The 20,544-nt window shown below is 36.8% G+C and overlaps 3 protein-coding genes across 9 annotated transcripts in view; 1 reads left to right on the plus strand and 2 right to left on the minus strand.

The window, feature by feature from the left end:
* The window catches only part of myo1hb (myosin IHb), a 23,725-nt gene extending 16,056 nt beyond the window's left edge, over positions 1–7,669 (minus strand). Inside the window, exon 1 of one of the 2 annotated variants that reach the window (XR_009271350.1) lies at positions 7,434–7,669. Coding sequence is in view for 1 of the 2 variants with exons in the window: in XM_058776165.1 (XP_058632148.1) it covers positions 7,434–7,454 (21 nt within the window). In the remaining variant the exon portion in view is untranslated. The remainder of the gene's footprint in view (positions 1–7,433) is intronic. The other variant, XM_058776165.1, reaches the window with a different exon arrangement.
* On the plus strand, positions 6,640–19,254 carry svopb (SV2 related protein b). Of its 6 annotated transcripts, none has more exons than XM_058776181.1 (18): positions 6,640–6,755; positions 9,009–9,103; positions 12,365–12,600; positions 14,129–14,262; positions 14,951–15,036; positions 15,162–15,260; positions 15,443–15,514; positions 15,637–15,761; positions 16,503–16,566; positions 16,755–16,880; positions 17,007–17,135; positions 17,266–17,339; positions 17,436–17,512; positions 18,071–18,175; positions 18,301–18,412; positions 18,560–18,641; positions 18,732–18,821; positions 18,908–19,254. In XM_058776181.1, exons 3-18 carry the CDS (start codon positions 12,539–12,541, stop codon positions 19,109–19,111), a joined length of 1,641 nt encoding a protein of 546 aa, XP_058632164.1. In that variant the 5' UTR covers positions 6,640–6,755; positions 9,009–9,103; positions 12,365–12,538; the 3' UTR covers positions 19,112–19,254. The 6 variants fall into 6 exon arrangements, with proteins under 6 accessions (XP_058632164.1, XP_058632169.1, XP_058632168.1 ...); XM_058776186.1 differs by having other exon boundaries at positions 14,145–14,262; XM_058776183.1 differs by having other exon boundaries at positions 6,655–6,755; positions 9,003–9,103.
* On the minus strand, positions 7,908–11,155 carry ungb (uracil DNA glycosylase b). Its single transcript, XM_058776221.1, has 7 exons — positions 11,065–11,155; positions 10,683–10,852; positions 10,511–10,606; positions 10,334–10,431; positions 10,127–10,215; positions 8,974–9,152; positions 7,908–8,641 (listed from the first exon to the last, which is right to left on the minus strand). The coding sequence occupies exons 1-7, from the start codon at positions 11,072–11,074 to the stop codon at positions 8,501–8,503; spliced, it is 783 nt and encodes a 260-aa protein (XP_058632204.1). The 5' UTR covers positions 11,075–11,155; the 3' UTR covers positions 7,908–8,500.
* Positions 19,255–20,544: the final 1,290 nt, after the last annotated feature.

Below are 20,544 nucleotides of genomic sequence, written 5' to 3' on the forward strand. Positions count from 1 at the left end.
TTTGTTCAGAACTTGTCATCTACATCACGGACATGAAGACCACAAGTGACGGCACGGATCCAGTTATATTTAAGCTTGCAGATCTAGCCTCTCTCTACAAGCAACGACTGCAGCAACTTGGTGTCGAATCACCAGATGTGAATTCAACCAGACTGAAGGAGCAGCTGCTTTCTAGCATACCTGAGCTAGAAGAACACAAGGCAGGACGTGATGTACTGCTTGCATTCAAGAAGGACATCAGCTCTGTTCTTTCTGATGTAAGCAAATACAGTACAGCTGAAGACATTCACTTAGCCAAGGCTGCCAGCATCATACGTAGAGAGATGCTTAATCACAAGATAAAGTTTGACAACAAATTCCATGAGGGATTTGTTGAAGAATCTGTTCCACCAACCCTTCTTCAGTTCATCTGCAATATTGAACATGGTGTAGATATCAAGTCACATTTGAATCATGGGGTATTCAAATCAGACATTGCAATTGCACAGTTATTGCAATACAATTGCTACTCTAAGTGCAAAGATGATGCAGCATACCGCAGACACTCATTAGGCCGTGAAACTCCATTTGCTGTATACATCGGGATGGCAACTTATTGATATGCTTCATGAGAATGGAATTAGCATCTCCTATGACAGGGTGTTGGAAGTTTCCGCACTGCTAGGAGAATCTGTAGTGAACCAATATGTTGTAGATGGGGTTGTATGCCCACCGATTCTGCGAAAGGGACTCTTCACCACATCTGCTATGGACAACATTGACCATAATCCCACAGCAACAACAGCAAATACCTCCTTTCATGGTACAAGTATTTCCATGTTTCAACATCCAACCCTTAACAATGGCGGCCAGATAAGGCCACCACTCCACCTTTCAGATAACAGACCAAAAAAGGTTTCTGAGATTCCTGAATCCTTCTCTAACATCCAACCAGCTTTTTTCAATAAGAAAAACCCAGAGCCCCGTACTGTAGCCAACCTACCATTGCCAGACCTCATTGTATTCAGCAGAAACTTTGCACCCGAGTATGAATGGATGGAGAAGGTTAGCCTAACCCAAGAAGTCAATGCTTCTTCCACTATAACATGGTCAGCCTACCATGCATCCCAAAGGAGGAGCCAGGGTTTTAATGTCAGCATTACATCACTGCTTCCCCTCTGGACAAAGTTAGGGATACAGTAGCATTCCTGAATCCAGGACAAACGCCAGTCATAGCTGCTGACCAGCCACTATATGCTCTTGCAAAGCAGATCCAATGGCACTGGCCAGAGCAATATGGAGAAGACAAATATGTGATCTTGTTTGGAGGTCTACATATTGAAATGACAGCGTTTAAATCTATCGGAACGCTACTCAAAGACAGTGGATGGACTAGTGCTCTCGTTGAGGCTGGGGTAGCCTCACCTGGTACAGCAGATTCATTTCTTTCAGCATCAAGTGTAACTAGAACACGGTATGCACATCAGATAACAGTATGCAGTCTGTATGAGCTCATGAAAGATGCATACAATGCGTACAAGGAGAAGACACCTGACAACCCTAACACCACTTTTGAGGTGTGGTGCACGGAGCAGAAGAGTCCACAGTTCAAGTTCTGGTTTCTCATTTATAGGATGGAGCTGACCATTCTCATTTTGATCCGATCATTTCGAGAAGGTAACTTCAGACTGTAACGTGAGTCACTGTTTGAACTTGTCCCATACTTTTTTGCCAACAACAATGTAAATTATGCTCGATGGCTTCCAATACACCTTCGAGACATGATGTGCATTGAGGAGCAACATCCAGAAGTGGCTGCAGAGTTCCACAAGGGGAACTTTGTAGTACATAAGTCAGATAGGGCTTTCTCTGTAGTGGCAATTGATCAGGCTCATGAATGGCTCAATGCTGTGATCAAAGGTGATGGGGGAGCAGTCGGGCTGACAGAGAACCCATCAGCACTTCGAAGATGGATGTTAGCAGGTCCAGAAGTGAGCCGTCTAGTTGCGAACTATGAAGCTGTGTCAGGAGCTAAAGATGTGAAGAAAGGTAATCATCACCATGAACAAACAGAGGCTGCTCAAAAGCATTTTTGAGAAAGTGAAACGACTCACATCAGTGATGCGGGAAATGGGTAACCCTTTCATGGAAGAATCAGATGATCTGCTTGTGTTGGACACGAAGGACATTGTTGATGTCAGTTCAGCTGAGTTAATAGCAGTACATCACCAACAAGGCAAAGAACAGTTCAAGTCTTTTGTGACAGATCTACAGAGCCTTGACAGTCCATGCTCTTTCTACAAGCCTATCAAGAAGAATATGGTAACTTTCTTCAAGCACAAGCCAGTTGTCAGTGGAACAAACTCCAAGATGATGGAACTTAAGGGTGACTACCAACTTTTCTCCCGACTATTCATCTCTTGCCAGAACAGGCAGTGTGACTTACAAGAGTTCTTCATGCATGAGAACCAATCAGCTCCCGCCTCTCTCAGTGATGGAGGGAAACTCCACACGTGTACCAAATCACACCTGGCTGATTTACTACAAGCGAAAGTGACATTGCCAGAAAAAAAGCCAGAATCAGATGTTCTTATAGTGGATGGATCAGCTATGGTGAATACACTGCCACCACGTTCAAGCAAGACGTTGATGAATATGCAATAAATGACATACTTCCAAGAATAGAGACATACAGCCATACATACAGGCGGACAGACATTGTGTTCGATGTTTACTGGATGTCCAGTCTGAAGTCTGAGGCAAGGTCAAAACGGGGAAAAGCAATCAGAAGGAGAGTAACAGGCACAGGCAAAACTCCGTCAAACTGGCAAAGCTTCCTACGGGATGAAAACAACAAGCAGGAATTATTCCATTTTATTGCTGATAAAGTAACAGAAATGAAAACAGCCAATATAGTTATTGTGACGAAGGGAGAAGATGCTGTTAGCAACCAAACTACTAACCTGGATGCAGTAGCCCCGTGTAGTCATGAAGAGGCAGACACGCGTATTTTCCTTTATGCCCAGCATGCAGTGAAACAAGGACACAAATCCCTGATGATTGATGCCAATGACACAGATGATTGATGCCAATGACTCTGTTATGCCGTCTTTGATGCAACTTGGCCTGGAGAAAATGTGGGTGACATTTGGCAAAGGAGAGAAGACAAGATGGATCCCTATACATGAGGTGGTTTCAGCCATAGGACCAGAGAAAACATGTGGTATCCTCTTCTTCCATGCCTTCAGTGGTTGTGACATTGTGTCATCCTTCCATGGCAAATCAAAGAAGTCTGCCTGGAAAACATGGGACGTGTGTGATGAGGTCTCAAACACATTTGCAAGACTCAGCAAATGTCCCTCTGCAGTGGAGGAAAGTGACCTGCAAGCTTCGGAGAGATTTGTTGTGCTAATGTATGACAGGTCCAGCGATGTCACCACTTTGAACGAGGCCAGGCTTGATCTCTTTGCCAGAAAGCAAAGACAATATGACTTGATCCCACCAACTCAAGCAGCACTCAAAGAGCATGCCAAACGTGCTTCTTATGAGGCTGGATACGTGTGGGGACAGGCATTGAAGCGACATCCACAAATGCCGAGCCCATCCGACTGGGGATGGGTTAAAAAGGACGAAGAGTGGAAAGTCTTCTGGACTCCACTTCCACCTATTGCAGAGAGTTGTTGGGAGTTGACCAAATGTGGGTGCAACAAGGCATGTACTGGAAAGTGTAAGTGCTTCAGATATGGACTCAGTTGCACATGCCTATGTAGTTGCCCCTGCTAGAACCTATTTGCATGTTTCTTTTGCCAGTGTTAGTCCTCTATGTTTTCGGTGTAGGCCGATGGCTCGGCTTCCCCTCGCCACATCGGCGCATCATGTTTTATTTTGTCACCAGACTATCACTGTGACATTTTCAGTTTAGTTCCTTAGTATTGTTTGAGATACTTTCTGTTTGTCATGGTTCCATGGCTGTGTCAGCCAGAGTCGCTGTTTCCTCTGGATCTGTTCTTATTAACATTCAGTATTAGTCATTGCTCAATTTTTTGTTTGGTGCACTGTTCGTTCAGCACCACAACTGTGCTAATTTATTAATCTTATTTTTGTTTCCCCACCTCTTAGTATATGTTTAATAATTGTTAGTTAAAAAAAACAACAACAAAAAAAACCTCCCTTGTGACTGTTACCTTGTCGTGGTAAGGGAGCTTGTGTACCTCAATGAACCCTGAGAGCTATGCCGGTGGGAGGCAACTCCTGACAGGCTTTACCAAACTGGACAGGTCATGGGTGAGGAGTCAGACAAAAGCCAGTCAAACTACCTCTCTTGACAGAGTCTTTTGAGGAACCCAATACATTTCTATGAGAAAATGTATCATTTAAAGATCCACACGGCGGGCGGCAGTAATCCTGAAGAATTGCCGCCATCTTGAAATTTTATGTTGCTGTGGGCAGTTTCTTGTCAAATGACCCTTTGAGACAGATCATGGCAATTTTCATACTGCTCATGCCAATTTTCATGCTTGTATCACCAAATAAACCACTATATCACTTAACTGCTCCACTAGGTGTCGGCCATCTTGAAAAATGGCCGCCATCTTGAAATTTCAAGTGGCTCGGACAATTTTCTTGTCAAGTTACCCATGGAGACTGCTCATGCCAATTTTCACGCTTGTATCATAAACTGAACGATTCTGCCAAACATAAGCACTTAGCCGCTCCACTAAAATGAAATAATGGTCAATGTCATCGCGTATAATCTGGTTCGTGAATGAATCATTCTTTTGAACCAATTCTTTTCAGTGAACCGATTGAACCAGTTGACCAAATCAGTAGCCCTTCACTGCAGAACAAAGATCCAGGGGGTGGGGTTGGATCCACATCTAGGGGGTGGAGATGGTGGGTTTAGGGATCAGGGGGTGGAAACGGGTAGGTTTAGGTATATGTAAGGTGGGAGGAGTTGGATCTAGATCTAACCACGCCCCCTGGATCTTGTGTTCTGTAGTGAGGAGGACCATCTCGACCAAATCGGACTGAATCAACCGAGTACCAGTGTTGCCAACCGCGCAGAATTGGGCTACTTTAACAAGCGACCCCAATAACGATTATTGAATAACCCCCAGGATGTGCGAGTTTTATCAGGGGAACCCCGCCAAAAAATTTGTATTTTACCCCCCAGAACACAATTTTTACCGGGGGATCTCCCTGAAACGCGATTGGGCTAGTTTAGAGTAGTAATTGGGCGGGTTTTGCTGTGAAAACCTGGCAACCCTTCCGAGTAACGTTACACTGCTACAAGAGCATTTGAATGTTGTCAGAATAACGTGATGACGTAAAAATAACTGATTAATTAACCGTTTTTCACTGGTTCGCTAGAACGAACCGTCTAAAGGACTTCCATTCCATGTGTGATATGTAACATAACCTACCATACACTTGACTTGAGGTATATCTTATTTACTTACGAAGCGCCATGCCATCAATTTTGCCTTTCCTTGTGAATTCCAAATCAATATGAATCCTATCAAGAATCTGAAGCCTGACTCTGCTATAAAAAAAATTTCCCCCTTGATCTCTTCCACCCATCTCATCTCATGCTCAATATTATGTCTTTTTTAAAGAGAAATAAATAAACATTTTAGTTTTTGTTCACCTCCGAACACACCAAACGTGTTTTCTAGTCATCTCCCATTGGGCAGCCTGCAGTGTTGCCAACTAATTTTCTGAGAAAGTTGCTAAAGGAAGGTTGATTTGTTGCTAAAAGTTGCTAAATTACATTGTGACGTCACTGCGCAATGACATCATTACTTAATCACAACGCAAAATTGTCACTGCATCAAACCTGAGCAAAAAATATATTTTATGTTAATTTAGATTTGTTTGTAAAATAATATACATGCATAATATAATATTAAAATGTAAATAACTATTTTTAAATAAATTACATTTGTGAAAACGTACACATTTTTGAACGATTACAATTTATTTATTTTTTAAATCAGCTAGTTAACTAGTAAAACTACACATTCTGAACAGTTAATAGTTTTAAGCAGTGTATTAGTAGTTAGTTAGTATGCTACACTCTAAGAGACGTCTGTAAAATAGGGCACAATCTACTATGTTAATATGAAGGAATTTTCTGAATTGATTTTTCCACAGGTTTTTTTACCTGGATTTTTAATTACGTTGCATTGTATTTTGTGTTTTCGGGTTACAGCAGATAACGGATAATGTCCTGGAAAATTACTACCTTTTCCATTTTTCTAGATAGGTTTCTTGCAGTGTAGGCTACCAACAATCGCAAGTACAAAGTGTATCATAAATGAACGATTATTACTAAACGATTAAACGATTGTTACTAAATTATTTTACTATTACTATTAAATTAAACAATTGAAAATAGCAGCTAACTTAATTCACGTGATGTTTGTAGTAGGCATCTTTGGTTTTCTCTTTTTGTGTAATTTAAAAGGTAAATGTTCCTTTTTTATCTTCTTAGTCACTTATCAAAAGTAGCTAAAAGTTGCCAAATAAAAAAAATAAAAAAAATTGTTGCTAGGTGCTTTTGGAAGAAAAAGTTGCTAGGGTAGTCCGAAAAGTTGCTAAATTTAGCAACAAAATTGCTAAATTGGCAACACACAGATAGTCCCGCCCCAGAACTCACATCATTGGTTGAACTAACGTTGCTGTGTTTGGAAGGAGTGGTACTATTCTAAAATAATTTTGTTCGGAGTTTTACAAAAGCCTTATCCAAAAACTTCGCCGTAGACAGGATTCCAAAGGTAAACTAACTCCCACAATCTTGTCCCACACATCGCTATAAAAAAAATATATTCTGAAATGTACATGGTGTAAAATGATCTGTGGAATCACGATTCGCACAGCTCAAGAGATCGGAAATTCCTCAGCAGCACAAAATGGCCATGTTAATATTCATAGCCCTAATTAGTGTCCCCGACTACACCTTTGACCTAATTTATACGTTAGTGGTGCAAGTCGATACAGTGGTAAAACAGATGCTCTCTTGTAACTAAACACAACACACTTCAGATAGAAAGGAACTAAACTGACCGTGATGGTAGACCCTCAAAGATCGCATGGTGTTACACAGTTTTGTTTTATTAGACTAATATAAACATTGGAAGAAATTATTTAGTTGCCAAGAATAAAATTGACTCCACGACTTTAACTGTACATTTGTATTTTACATTTTTAATTTACAAGTGTAAATTGTAAACATAGGCTATGTATGCCATGCTGTGTTGAGCAATAATAATAAAAAATTATATTAGTTTGTCAGGATAGATAGATAGATAGATACTGACAAACCAATACAATTTTGATTATGCATTACTGAACAAATAATTATGTATGACTCATCCAATATAGGTTAAGGTCAACAATCCAGTGTCAAGAAATAAGCTGAAAAAGCATTGCTATGGACAGTTGGTACATCTTACCTTTGAGTTGAGGCAGTACATGTTTTGATAAGAGCAAGACAAAATTTGCGTCCTGTTTGGTTTGTTTGAATTGAGAGTCCCGAGAGAGAATGGGGCAGTGGCAGTGGTGCAGAGAGGTGTAGCGCACTGTATGTGCGTTGGTGTCCAGCATTAGAAAAAAGACAAGGTCTAAGAAGAGTTGAAGTGGGACACTGCTTATTATGGCTGCATCACCTGGATTTATGGACATCCCACTATGAAACATGCTCTACATGGGCTGTCGTAGTGTCCTATTTTTCTTTCTTCTTTTTTTTTTTTTAGTTTGAGACTGGCCTCATTCCCAAATGCTCAAGGCAGACTACACAGTGTTGTGATCTAAATATACAGTGTGATTTTATTTTATTTTATTTTATTTTATTGTATTTATTTATGTTTGTAAAAGTCGAATGAAGTAATTGAAAATCAGTATTGCGCTGTCATTTTTAAACCTATTTATGGCACCTATTAATGTTAGGATTTGTCAAAATGTACATCAGAATTACTAACTGTACATTTTGGGCGATACTTGAGGGTTGTGCTTAATAATATTAATAATAATATTACACATTTCTCTACACTGCACTACTATCTGTCAAAAATTACATTTTAAAATCAAATTCACTTTTAAATTCATATTTTTGCTGTGTTTAATATCTTTCATATCTTACAGTAGTTTAAACCTTTTTAAAGGGATTAACGATGTGAGTTTTTAACCTATAGCTGTAAAATTATCAAACAACACTTTTTTTGTTATTAACTTTAAGCTGAAATAAGTGGTAAGTCTATAAAATCACACTCTTTTTGTCCAATATGACTAATGAAAAACATTCATTAATTGTACTCATTTATTGTCCAGATAATGTAATTATTTGCAATATAACAACATGTAGATGATTATTACAAGGTCAACCTCACAACAGGACAGCTGTGACCCATTTGCAATATAACTGTACTATACAATACAAAACATTGTAATGTATAATGTTTAATGTTTACAACCTCCCTGTTTTACTTTTAAAAAAATCAAGAATAAATGGCATAATGTTATTTCAGAGGGCTTTCCAATCAACTGGCTTCTTTCCTGATGCCTTAAGCAAAATGTTAGTTTTAGAGAAGTGCCTACATCCAAAGAAGCCAAAATGTGCTGAGTACGGTGATGGATGTGAAGTCTCAAGGACATGATGACGTTTCTGCAAAAGAAAAAAATACAGCCAGTCATATTTCTTTGTACTGTATCATAATGTGTTTTAAAGGTGCAATTTTAGTTGCAATAATCACAGTAACCCTGATTATTCATACCACTAGCAAAAGTGTCCAGTAACAGTAACATTCTGGTGGTCAAACACTCAGTGGCCTTCACAAGACAACTACTCCATGTAAAATAAAACTGCTTTAATGTCTCATTGAGTCTACATGATTTTTTTACATGCTTTGTAAAAAGTTCTGTTTAAAAAAATGCTAAATGCACTTTTATTCCTGATAAATATATTGACATTTCATAATTCTGTCTCCATTAACTTACTCTGTCGATCACTCTGCCTTTCCTCTGAGCATAAGAGCCCCAAAGCAGAAAGACCAGGCCATTGAGGTTCCTGCTGAGCCACAGGACCACAGCATCTGTGAAGATCTCCCAGCCTTGACCCTCATGAGAGGTGGGTTGATGAGCCCTCACTGTCAGCACAGAATTCAGCAACAGAACACCTGACAATGAAAAGAAAATTGACATTGTACAAAACCGACATTGTAAAATTATAACTCGTATCTTGATGGATCACTCATATGTAGGCACATGCACTACAGATCAAAAGTTTGGGGTCAGTAAGGTGTTTAAATGTTTTTGAAAGAAGTCCTGTATGCTCGGTTTTTCAACTTTATTAAAAGTGTCATCTTTTATGTCAAATTCAAAAATGTATATTTATAAGCCTTTTCAAAATTTCTAAATCAAATCAGTATTAACACAATTCATTTCCACTACAGATGTGGCATGTAGGCATATTTACAGGCTCAGAGGTGGCATGAGTGCAATTAAATTCATAAATTCATGTTGAGATGAATGTTTTAAATATAAAATTTTGAATATAGAAATATTTCTATTTAATAAGAGAAATATTAAATGATGATACTTTAAAAATGAAACTTAAACTGCCAGAAGGTGGGGGCAAATTACTGATTTTATCACTGAATCATTCAGCTCAATTCGCAAACACAAATATGCTGATCAGGTCAGTAGCACTGGTGCTTGTAAATATTTTTTCATAGTCACATGCGGTAGTTTTCGCACTGTGTGCATTTATTTGATCAAAAATACAATAAATAGATATATTGTGCAATATTATTGCAATTTAAAATAACTATTTTCTATTTTAATATACTTTAAAATTACATTTATTCCTGTGATGGCAAAACCGAATTTTCAACAGCCATTACTTCAGTTTTCAGTGTCATATAATCCTTCAGAAATCATTCTAATATGCTGATTTAATGCTCAAGAATAATTTCCTATCATCAGTGTTAAAAACATTTGAGCTATAGTGTCACAGCCCTTTTTCAAGATTCTTTTATGAATAGAAAATAATAATATTATAAATGTCATGTTGAATAACAGTATTAATTTTTTAGAAAAAGAAAAAAAACTGAATATTTGAATATTAGTGTACTGTATGTTGATTAACTACCCTGTTTAGCCCATTCTGTGAGGTCTCCATGACCTGGGTGCCGGAAGCCAACAATATCTTCCTTCAACTCCGCAAATATGTTTTCCAAACTGCAATAAGTGAAGCAGGTCAACATACGGAGTAGTCAGTAGAGATGTACTGTAAAATATCACTGTGGTGAGATGATCAATAAATTAGTTATTTTCACAGTTCAGTACAATGTGGTACCTAGGAGGAGGAGGTTTAGGCCTCAGCACACTGAAGGCCAAACCATGAGCCTGACCTGGATGGTGATAGGGGTCTTGCCCAAGAATGACCACTTTTACCTGTCAACACAAATACAACCTGTAGCCTATTTAAATGCTCTGGTCTTTGCCTTTTTATACTGTATGTTAAGGAACTTACATCTTCAATTGCGCACAAAGTTGTGCAATTAAACACCTGCTCAGGGCTGGGATAAACAGTAAAGCATTTCCTTTCCATTGTAACAAAAGACATGAGCTGAGAAAAAAAAACAATACAGGAACTTTATTTTTTCATCTTTTCATTGTTATTATTGATACTAAGTATCACTTACTTTTGTAAAATAAGGTTTTGCAAATTCAGTCCCGATTTGTCTTCGCCAGCTTTCACCAACGGGTACAGGTACATTTCTGCTGGCCAGTCGTTCCAGTGCGGCGCGTCTGTTCTGCTCTATCTGATACAGCTGTTCCTCACTGAGCTGCATGCTCTCACCACTAACTTGCTCTTTGCAGCATGCATTGCCATTTAAGCAAAGAAGTTATAGGAATAGCATACACTTAGACACAGGACTGTTTATGAAATGACTGTATTAGGTATGGCACACAATGAAGGAACAGGAAATGCAGGAAAAGTCTGAATATATTCTTTTTTACAATAATTACCTGAAATAGTCAGATAAATGTAGCTTGTTGAACTTATTCAGACACTTAACCTACCTTTTGACATGTCCAAAGTAAGGCAAGTTGTGTAAAGTAAGACAGTGTTGTTGTTGTTTCTCAGACCCCTTCACAAATACTGCTGCATCACCGTTATTCTGCCATGTCATGCAAATGCAGGTTCACTCAATAATTTGCAAAACTGAAAGTGAAACTTCAACTCTAAACCATGTTTCCTAAACCATGACTGTAACTGTTAACCAGAGACATAACATGATCTTGTGTTGATTAAATATGACTAAATTTCAAATCTGGGGGTATTAACTTTGTGAATTTTATAGCTACAGATATTATTTAAAAAAGGTAAAAAAAATATTATTTAAAAAAAAATTCTAACATATTAACATTACAAGGGCAAGGCGTTGCTTGGTACAGAAAAAGAAATTGAATTCACCTTTGACCCTAGTTTAACCTTTTTGACTTGAAGGCCCCCATTGTCCAGGACAATGTTCCTTTAGGCGAATGCCACATGAAACTTAAACATGGCACCTGGTGGCCAAGGTCGGTACCGCATGATAATGTTAAATGGCCATATACACAAAACGCATATATATATATGTATGTATGTATATTGGTGTCTTGTGTTGCCTCTTACAGAGAAAATGTTAAAAAACATTGAAGATTTTTTTGGGGGGAAATCAATTTCAAAGGGAAATAGAGAACAAAAATACTTTTTTCACACACTTTTTTCACACACCTTGAAATTCATGTTGCGTTTCAGGGTTCTTTAATAAAAACAATAGTTATTGAGGGAAAATAAAAATAAATATGTTTTCAGTTTACATGATGTTTTTTTTTTAATCTAGATTTGAGTTATTATTTACTTATTTGAAAATATTTATTTTAATACTTTTAAGTCATCCTGCAGCTCCCTTAGTAGTGTTCCTCGGCTCCCTGGATGAGAATTACGGCCTTAGTTGTTTTATGCCACTTTAGTTATCTTTGCTCTTTGGACATAGAATAACTAGGGTGACGTGTGTACATCTGAATAACTTGTTTGTATGAATAAACATTTTTTAAAAACCTGATGTATGAAGTAAAATGCTGTTTAAACTATTTACTTAATTATTGCTACCCAGAGAAATAGAACACAAAGAAATGGTGTTTATTCATTCATTCAAAAGAGGATGTAGGGGCAAAAGTACATAGTTCATGAAATCCGATAGTTTCCCCTTTTCTTAACATCCCTAATACTTCTGTCTAACAAACTTCTCGAATGGTAATGAATAAGATTTTCTGAAAGAATCCCACACATTCCTTGACCTAGATTTCTTTTGTTTGTTTGTTTTTTGTTGTTTAGGGACAACATGATGCCGTGTGGATTGTACTCTGGAAGACTGTGTGAGACCAAGCCAACTCATAGTTTACCATCCTTGAGGTTGTGTTGATGTAATTAGAGATGCACGCCAGTCTAACCTGTTCTATAGCCAAGTACACTATATTGTAGCTTAGTGCTCCATTGTAGTCCAGTGAAATGAGTGCATTGAAAAGATCGTCGCAAGTGGCTTACAAACGCTGGAAAGACACAAAAATCAGGTAATATAATATATGTGTGTTTTGTGTTTACTTGTAAAATGTGTTTAAAATTTTTGTATGATTTACACTACCGTTCAAAAGTTTGAGAATCAGTAAGATTTTCAATGTTTTTTAAAGAGCTTTCTTATGCTAATCAAGGCTGTATCTATTTGATTAAAAATAATACAGAAAAAAACTGTAATTTAGTGATTATTATTGCAATTATTATTGCAAATATTATAATTACAATTTAAAATAACAGTTTTCTATTTGTATATACTTTAAAATGTGACCCTGGACCAAAAAAAAACAGTCTTAAGTGTCAATTTTTCGAAATTGAGATTTATACATCATCTGAAAGCCGAATAAATAAGCTTTCCATTGACGTATGGTTTATTAGGATCAGACAATATTTGGCTGAGATACAACTATTTGAATATCTGGAATCTGAGGGTGCAAAAAAATCTAAATATTGAGAAAATTGCCTTTAAAGTTGTCCAAATGAAGTTCTTAGCAATGCATATTACTAAGTTTTGATATATTTACAGTAAGAAGTTTACAAAATATCTTCATGGAACATGATCTTTACTCAATATCCTAATGATTTTTGGCATAAAAGAAAAATGTATAATTTTGACCCATAAAATGTATTTTTGGCTATTGCTACAAATATACCCCAGCGACTTAAGACTGCTTTTGTGGTCCAGGGTCACAAATATAATTTATTCCTGTGACGCAAAGCTGAATTTGCAGCAACATTACTCCACTCTTCAGTTTCACGTGATCCTTAAGAAATCATTTTAATATGCTGATTTATAATCAGTGTTGGAAACCGCTGTGCTGCTCAATATTTTTCGGGACCTGCAATACTTTTTTCAGGATTCTTTGAGAAATAGAAAGGTAAAAAGAACAAAGTTTATTCAAAATATAAATTTTGTTTTACAATACACACTACTATTCTAAAGTTTGGGGTTCTTTTTTTAAAAGAAACTAATAATTTTATTCAGCAAGGATGTGTTAAATGGATAAAAAGTGATAGTAAAGACTTATATTGCTAGAAAAGAGTTCCATTTTGAATAAATGCTGTTCTTTTTAACTATTTATACATCAAAGAATCAAAGAGAGCAGTACCTCAGGTTCCAAAAAAATCAGCATATTAGAATGATTTCTGAAGGATCATGTGACACAGAAGACTGGAGTAATGAAAATTTAATGAAAATTCAGTGCTGCATCACAGAAATAAATTATATTTTAATGTATATTAAAATAGGAAACCAATATTAGAAATTGCAATAATATTTCACAATATTACACAATAGCCCTGATAAGAAACTGCATTAAAAAAAACGTTAAAAATCTTACCGATCCCAAAATTATGAATGGCAGTGCACACCTGTGCTGGTGTCTTAGAACTTTTAATTAAGTTAAAACTGAAAACCGTAGTCTAGAAATGTCAGACAAATGACACCGTTTTAAATAAGTGTCACTTAATAAGTGTCAGATTTGCACTGTGAACTGTACAGAGGCTAAAGTCTATATTTTTGATTAGTTTTGTGACATCACAGACAGATGATAAAAGCATCCTCACTGTTCATGAGGAGCAGCCTGGGAAAAATGAGCCTAGCAATGAAGGAGATTGCACTATTTTGGAGGACAGCAAGAACGGAAGCTCTGGAATCTCAGGTAGGCATCTATATCCAACATCTACATTTGCAGATGAATGTGCAATTTGAACATTTTCGCTTTATTCTAGTATAGAGTTGAATGTTTAAAGATTAAAATGGTGATTAACGTCTGGTTTGTGGTGTAATGTATGTATGCCATCAGTGCAATTTAATTATGTTCTTTGGGTGTGAAGTCAGTTTAGGATGCTTAAAAAATAATCTTGTTCAAGAAATAACATTATGTATGCTGAAATAGGCTACTGGATATTATTAAAGTGAACATCTAGCTTTTTTGTCTATAGGGCATAACAAAAAGTATGTCCTGATGCTCAAATAAAAATAAAAAGACTAATAGATTATAGCTTGTGGGACTTTTTATTTATTTATTTATTTATTTACATGTTACCATCATTGTTGCAGTTAAAAAAAATCACTGAAATCTGTTTGTCATATGCTTTCAGAAAATAGATATCAGGCTATCACTTAGTTGTCAACAGAATTAAATTCCTCACAGGCTTGACGTCATGCTTTTTACTAAATACGTGCTAGCTGAGAAGAATACACAGACCTCATCTTAGTTTCATTCAAACCACGCTTCCTTCCTGCATGGCTCAGTCTTAAGGAGATAACTGTAATGTCTATTTGGTGATTTGTGCTTGGCTGTATACAATATCTTCTCATCATTCAGTAACTATGCATTTCTTCAGAAACCTTCACTGTGGAAGAAGCAGTTGAGGCTATTGGTTTTGGAAAGTTTCAGTGGAAGCTGTCTATGCTAACAGGAGTTGCATGGGTAAGAAATTCAGCATTATACACTTTTTAAAAGCAAGTGATGTTTGCTGAACCAATAGCTTCAAATGGTTCATTCAATGTGCTTAAAAAAATGTAAACTCTTATGTTTCATATTTGCATGCAAAGATGGCCGATGCTATGGAAATGATGCTCCTTAGTATTGCAGCTCCTCAACTGCGCTGTGAATGGAGGCTCTCCAGCTGGAAAGTGGCATTCATAACATCGGTCAGTATATTCACTGTTGGTTAACACTAACATGGTTAAACAACTTCTGGGGTTACATTTGGACATAGCTTCCTGAAATATGGTAGAATGTTGATTTTTTTCACACTCGGTGTGGTTAAGACTTTCATAATATTTATTCTTTTGAATCTTAAATTGATTATTGTAATTTTGTACCTTGTTAGATAGTGTTCATTGGAATGATGATCAGCTCCTCACTTTGGGGGAACATTTCAGACAAGTACGGCCGAAAAGTGGTATGTTTGGTTTAAAGTGAAATGAGTAAATGAATAATGTCAATGCAAGCATTTTTATGTAACTAAGAACTTAAAGCAGTCATTGTTGCCTCACTGACAGCCTCGCCGTCTTCATCTTTTAGTGTTTAATACTATGCATGCTGTGGACATTGCACTATGGGCTTCTCAGTGCTTTCGCCCCTGTTTACAGCTGGATCTTAGTCTTGCGAGGCCTCGTGGGATTTGGCCTAGGAGGAGCCCCTCAGTCGTGAGTTTTTCCATCAGTGAAGTGTGACTCTTGGTTTTATTACAAACTCAGGGTCAAGGTCACATTAAGTGAGCAACATTCAGTAAGAATTCAGTACTTCCTAATGGTACTTTTTCAAGTTCTAGATATTAAGCTGTTTTGAAACTTGTTTTATCTCTGGCCAATTGTATTCTCCTTAGTGCCTGGACGTTCTGGGCATTGCTTTTACATCACCATGTGTTAAAAAAAACATACAATTATCTGTATCTATGTATACTAGAGTTCAAATGTTTGGGGTCAGTAAGAGTTTTGCAAAAGTCACAGTAAAGATGAATTAATGTTACAAAATGTATATTTCAAATAAATGCTGTTTTTTAAGCTATCTATTTATCACAGAATCCTGAAAAAAATGTATCACGGTTTCCACAAAAATATAAAGTGGCACAACTGTTTTCAACATTAATTATAATAAGAAATGTTTCTTGAGCAGCTAATTAGAATATATGAATGGTCAAGTGACACTGAAAGTTCTGCTTAATTCACAGAAATGAATTAAATTGTAAGTTATATTAAAATAGAAAATGTTTATGTAAAATTGTAATAATATTTCACAATATTGCTGTTTGTAATGTATTTTGATCAAATAAATGTAGCCTTGGTGAGCAAAAGAGACCTCTTCAAAAACATTGCAATGACCCCATACTTACATTTTTATTTTGTATTGTATATATTTTTAATATATTTGAATTCCTTTCCTTACAGAGTGACATTATATACTGAATTCCTCCCGGTGAAATCCAGAGGGATATCCATAATCCTTTTAGGGGTAATTCAGATGAATGTTTATTCAACATTTTTCACTATGCAATTTTTCAATATATAAAAATGTTTACCAAGATAGTTGGTTGATGTTGTAATTGACTGAAGCAATGTATATTAGGTTAAATATAGCATAAACACGCCTTGATGATAATTTTTTTTTTTTTTAAATGAATCAATCTTCTGTTCTAATAGGTGTTCTGGGCCTTGGGTGCTGTGTTTGAAGTGTTACTGGCTATGGTGGTCATGCCCACATTAGGCTGGAAATGGCTGCTAGCTTTCTCCACTCTTCCTCTAGTTGTCTTTGCTGCCTCCTGCTGTGTATGTATGGCTGTAACAATATTTAAACTGTTATAGGCACAAGGCTCATGTTTATGCACCTTAAATTCAGATAGAATCCATGTTAATTCTTCTGTCTGATTGTGAATTGTGTGCATTTGTCTGTAGTGGTTACCAGAGAGTGCTAGATTTGATGTACTGAGAGGCAGAGAAGACAAGGCCCTGGACACTTTGAAATGTATAGCAGCAGCTAATGGGAGCTCTGTGCCTACTAGAAGACTTATAGCCAACACACAGGTATGTGGGGCTACCAGTCCTAAATCTTTTCTCAAAATCTCCTACTCACACATTATTGAAGAATTTCTTATTTTGGGTTTTTATTTTTATTTTGTAAACTAGATGAATGATTTGTGTTTATGTGTTTTAGACTGATCGTGGGAGAATTAGAGATCTTTTTATTCCAGAATACCGAAAAACAACACTTTTGATCTGGTTTATCTGGTATGCAGATTGTTAAAAACAGTCAAATCCTTCCATATAAAATTGAAAAAGCATAAAACTAAAAACTCACCTACTTTGTTTGTTTTACACACAAAGGTTTTGTAATGCTTTTTCATATTATGGTATTGTGCTGCTGACCACTGAGCTGTTCCAAGCAGGATCTGCGTGTAGTGGTGAGTGGTTTGAAAGTACGTTTTGTGACCAAGCTCATCATAAAATGTGCACAAACTAGATTTTGACACACTTTTTTATTTAACTTGGACTACGACCACAAATTTGAACTATGCAACTGTTCAAAAGTTTGGGGTCGGTAATTGAAAGAAGTCTCTTATACTCACCAAGGCTGAATTTATTTGGTGAAAAATATAGTAAAAACAGTAATATTAGTACAATTTAAAATTGTAATTTTTTTAAGTGTAATTTATGGATGTGATGTAAAAGCTGAATTTCCAGCAAATATATATATATATATATAATTTTTTTTTTTTTTTTCAGAATTCTGTTGATGAATAAAAAAATTCTTTACTGTCACTTTCGACTACTGACCCCAAACTTGAAGATTTGTGTAAAATTTTCTGTAAAAAAAGTAACATCTTTTTAATATAGCTAGCACATGCAACAGATTTTGAATAGTAATGAATGACCGTCATTTCTTTTAATAATTTCCCATACAATTTAAACATGTTAAGCACAATGTGTTGTGAATTTCAGTAAAATGTGTCTAATTCCAGCCACCAACAACTCAAATATGGAACCTCGGTGCAGTTTGGAGTGCAGTTATCTGGCTTTTAATGATTATGTGGACCTTTTGTGGACCACCTTAGCAGAATTTCCAGGTGACGTGACTCCATAAGTCATTCTCTCCTCTCATGTTGTTTTTAGTTAATCAACTTAAATGCAAACTGTTATATGATCTACATATAAACTAATAGACATCTTTTGTGTCTTGATGTCAGAATAGGTATTCTGGTGACCCTGTGGATGATTGATCGAATTGGCAGGAGAAAAAGCATGGCAATTTGTTTTTTATTGTTCTCTGTGTCGATTTTGCCACTGTATGCCTGCACACAAAGGTACATTGATAAAGTCATAAAAAATCTGTGCAGATTCTAATAAGGGTGCAAAAATAAACTTTGCAATTGCAAAAGTAAGAAAAAAAAGGGCCTAAATATTTTTTTAAGCCACTGTAAATGGCATGTTACTTCTTTTACTATTTCCAGGACACTTCTCACAGTCTTTATTTTCATTGCTCGAGCCTTTATAACAGGGGGCTGGCAGGCTGCATATGTTTATACACCTGAGGTGAGGCTTCATTGTAAAGCGTCTAACTATGCTCAGTAGAATTTTCATTTAAAATGCAATTTCCTTTATTTCTTGTCTTGGCCTCCTCAGGTTTTCCCCACAGCAACCAGAGCTATTGGTATTGGTACAAGCAGTGGAATGGCTCGTGTTGGAGCTCTCATCACACCATTTATTGCTCAGGTAGAGCATTCCTCTGGTTTCATAAGAAGATGAAGGTGTATTGAACATGTACTGATGCTTTCCTGTTTGTGTCTGTCCCCCTTCAGGTCCTTCTGAAGTCATCCGTTTACCTGACTCTGTCTGTGTATTTAATATGTTGCTTGCTGGGCACAGTGGCATCCTGGTTTTTGCCCATGGAAACAACAGGGCAGAGCCTTCGGGAATCAACGCAAAGCACCATGGAACAAAAAAACATGGAAAGGCAGCATGGCTCTGAGACAGCAGAGTCCTCCAGCAACACGTGTCCTTAACAGCATATGGAAAACTGAATATGTGAAATCTCAGGACTAATAGTAGAAAAGGCCAAAATGTATAATTTTGCCATATACTAAATGTTATGTAAATGCATTCTAAATTCAAGATTGTCAAATAAATAGTAACTAATTTGTGTATATATTATGCTTTTTTTTCTTTAGAAATGTTACATTAAGCTGTTTATGATGCCAAGAACTTGTCAAACAATTTTGTTGGGTCTTTTAGTTACATAAATGTCAATTTGTCTCCTGTTTTTTGATGTTTTTCAAATGAACTCTACAAGCGTCTGGTGTAGTACCGGCCCAAAAGCAAACTATGGTAGCAGTAAACTCTTTGTGACATATTTGTCAATCACAGGAAATTATATTATAGTAAACATAATATTTATGTATATTAAGTTTCCAGAAGCTCTAAATACAGTGGGGGAAATAAGTATTTAACACTTGAACAAATTTCCAGTGCAGCAATTCACATGAAATTTTGACCAGATGTTGGTATTAACTCAAGCAATTTACACAGAGAAAAAATATTGAATATTACAATCCATAAAAAAAAAGTTGTGTAATAAAGTGAAATGATACAGGGAAAAAGTACTGAACACACTAACTGAGATTATACTTAATGGAAAAGCCTTTGTTTGCAATAACAGCTTCAAGACGCTTCCTGTATGAACAAACTAATCGTTCACAGTGTGCAGGTGGGATTTTGGTCCATTCTTCTAAACAGACGGTCTTCAAATCTTGAATGTTCCGTGGGGCCCTCTTGTGAATCTTGATCTTCAGTTCCTTCCATAAATTCTCTATTGGGTTTAAGTCTGGTGATTGACTGGGCCATTCCAACAACTTTATTTTCTTCTTCTGGAACCAATTCCAAGTCTCCTTTGCAGTGCGTTTTGGATCATTCTCCTGCTGGAATGTCCATCCATGTCTCATCCTCATCATCCTGGCGGATGGTAACGGATTCACCTCAAGAATTTCCCGGTACATGGCTCCATTTATCTTCCCTTCAATAACATGGATTCTGCCAGTACCATGAGAAGAAAAACAGCCCCATGATGCTTCCACTTCCAAACTTCACTGTTGGTATGGTATTTTTAGGGTCATACGCAGAGCCATTTCTCCTCCAAACATGGCGTGTGGTATTATTGCCAAAAAGTTCGATTTTTGTCTCATCTGACCAGACTACATTCTCCCAGTAATTCACAGGGTTGTCCAAATGTTTTGTAGCAAACATCAAACGAGCTTCAACATGCCTTTTCTTCAAAAATGGAGCCTTCCGAGGCGAGCGTGCATGGAGGCCGTGGCGGTGGAGTGCATTGCCTATAGTTTTCTCTGTGACAACTGTACCTGCTGCTTCCAAGTCTCTCTGTTGCACTTTCCGAGTGGTCCTTGGCTCTTGGATTACTCTTCTGATTAACCTTCTGACTCCC

The sequence above is a fragment of the Onychostoma macrolepis genome, chromosome 05 (assembly GCF_012432095.1).
Source record: "Onychostoma macrolepis isolate SWU-2019 chromosome 05, ASM1243209v1, whole genome shotgun sequence".
NCBI lineage: Eukaryota > Metazoa > Chordata > Actinopteri > Cypriniformes > Cyprinidae > Onychostoma > Onychostoma macrolepis.

What these genes read in the sequence shown, in the direction of transcription:
- ungb (XM_058776221.1), bottom strand. An exon ending in CACAGAATGGGCTAAACAGG is followed by an intron (nt 9,153 to 10,126) that starts GTAGTTAATCAA and finishes TTTCATTGTCAG; the next exon opens with GTGTTCTGTTGCTGAATTCT. An exon ending in AAGGCAGAGTGATCGACAGA is followed by an intron (nt 8,642 to 8,973) that starts GTAAGTTAATGG and finishes TTTCTTTTGCAG; the next exon opens with AAACGTCATCATGTCCTTGA.
- svopb (XM_058776181.1), top strand. Translation starts at nt 12,539, where the DNA reads ATGAGTGCATTGAAAAGATCGTCGCAAGTGGCTTACAAACGCTGGAAA. An exon ending in ACAAGTACGGCCGAAAAGTG is followed by an intron (nt 15,515 to 15,636) that starts GTATGTTTGGTT and finishes TTCATCTTTTAG; the next exon opens with TGTTTAATACTATGCATGCT. An exon ending in TATCCATAATCCTTTTAGGG is followed by an intron (nt 16,567 to 16,754) that starts GTAATTCAGATG and finishes CTGTTCTAATAG; the next exon opens with GTGTTCTGGGCCTTGGGTGC.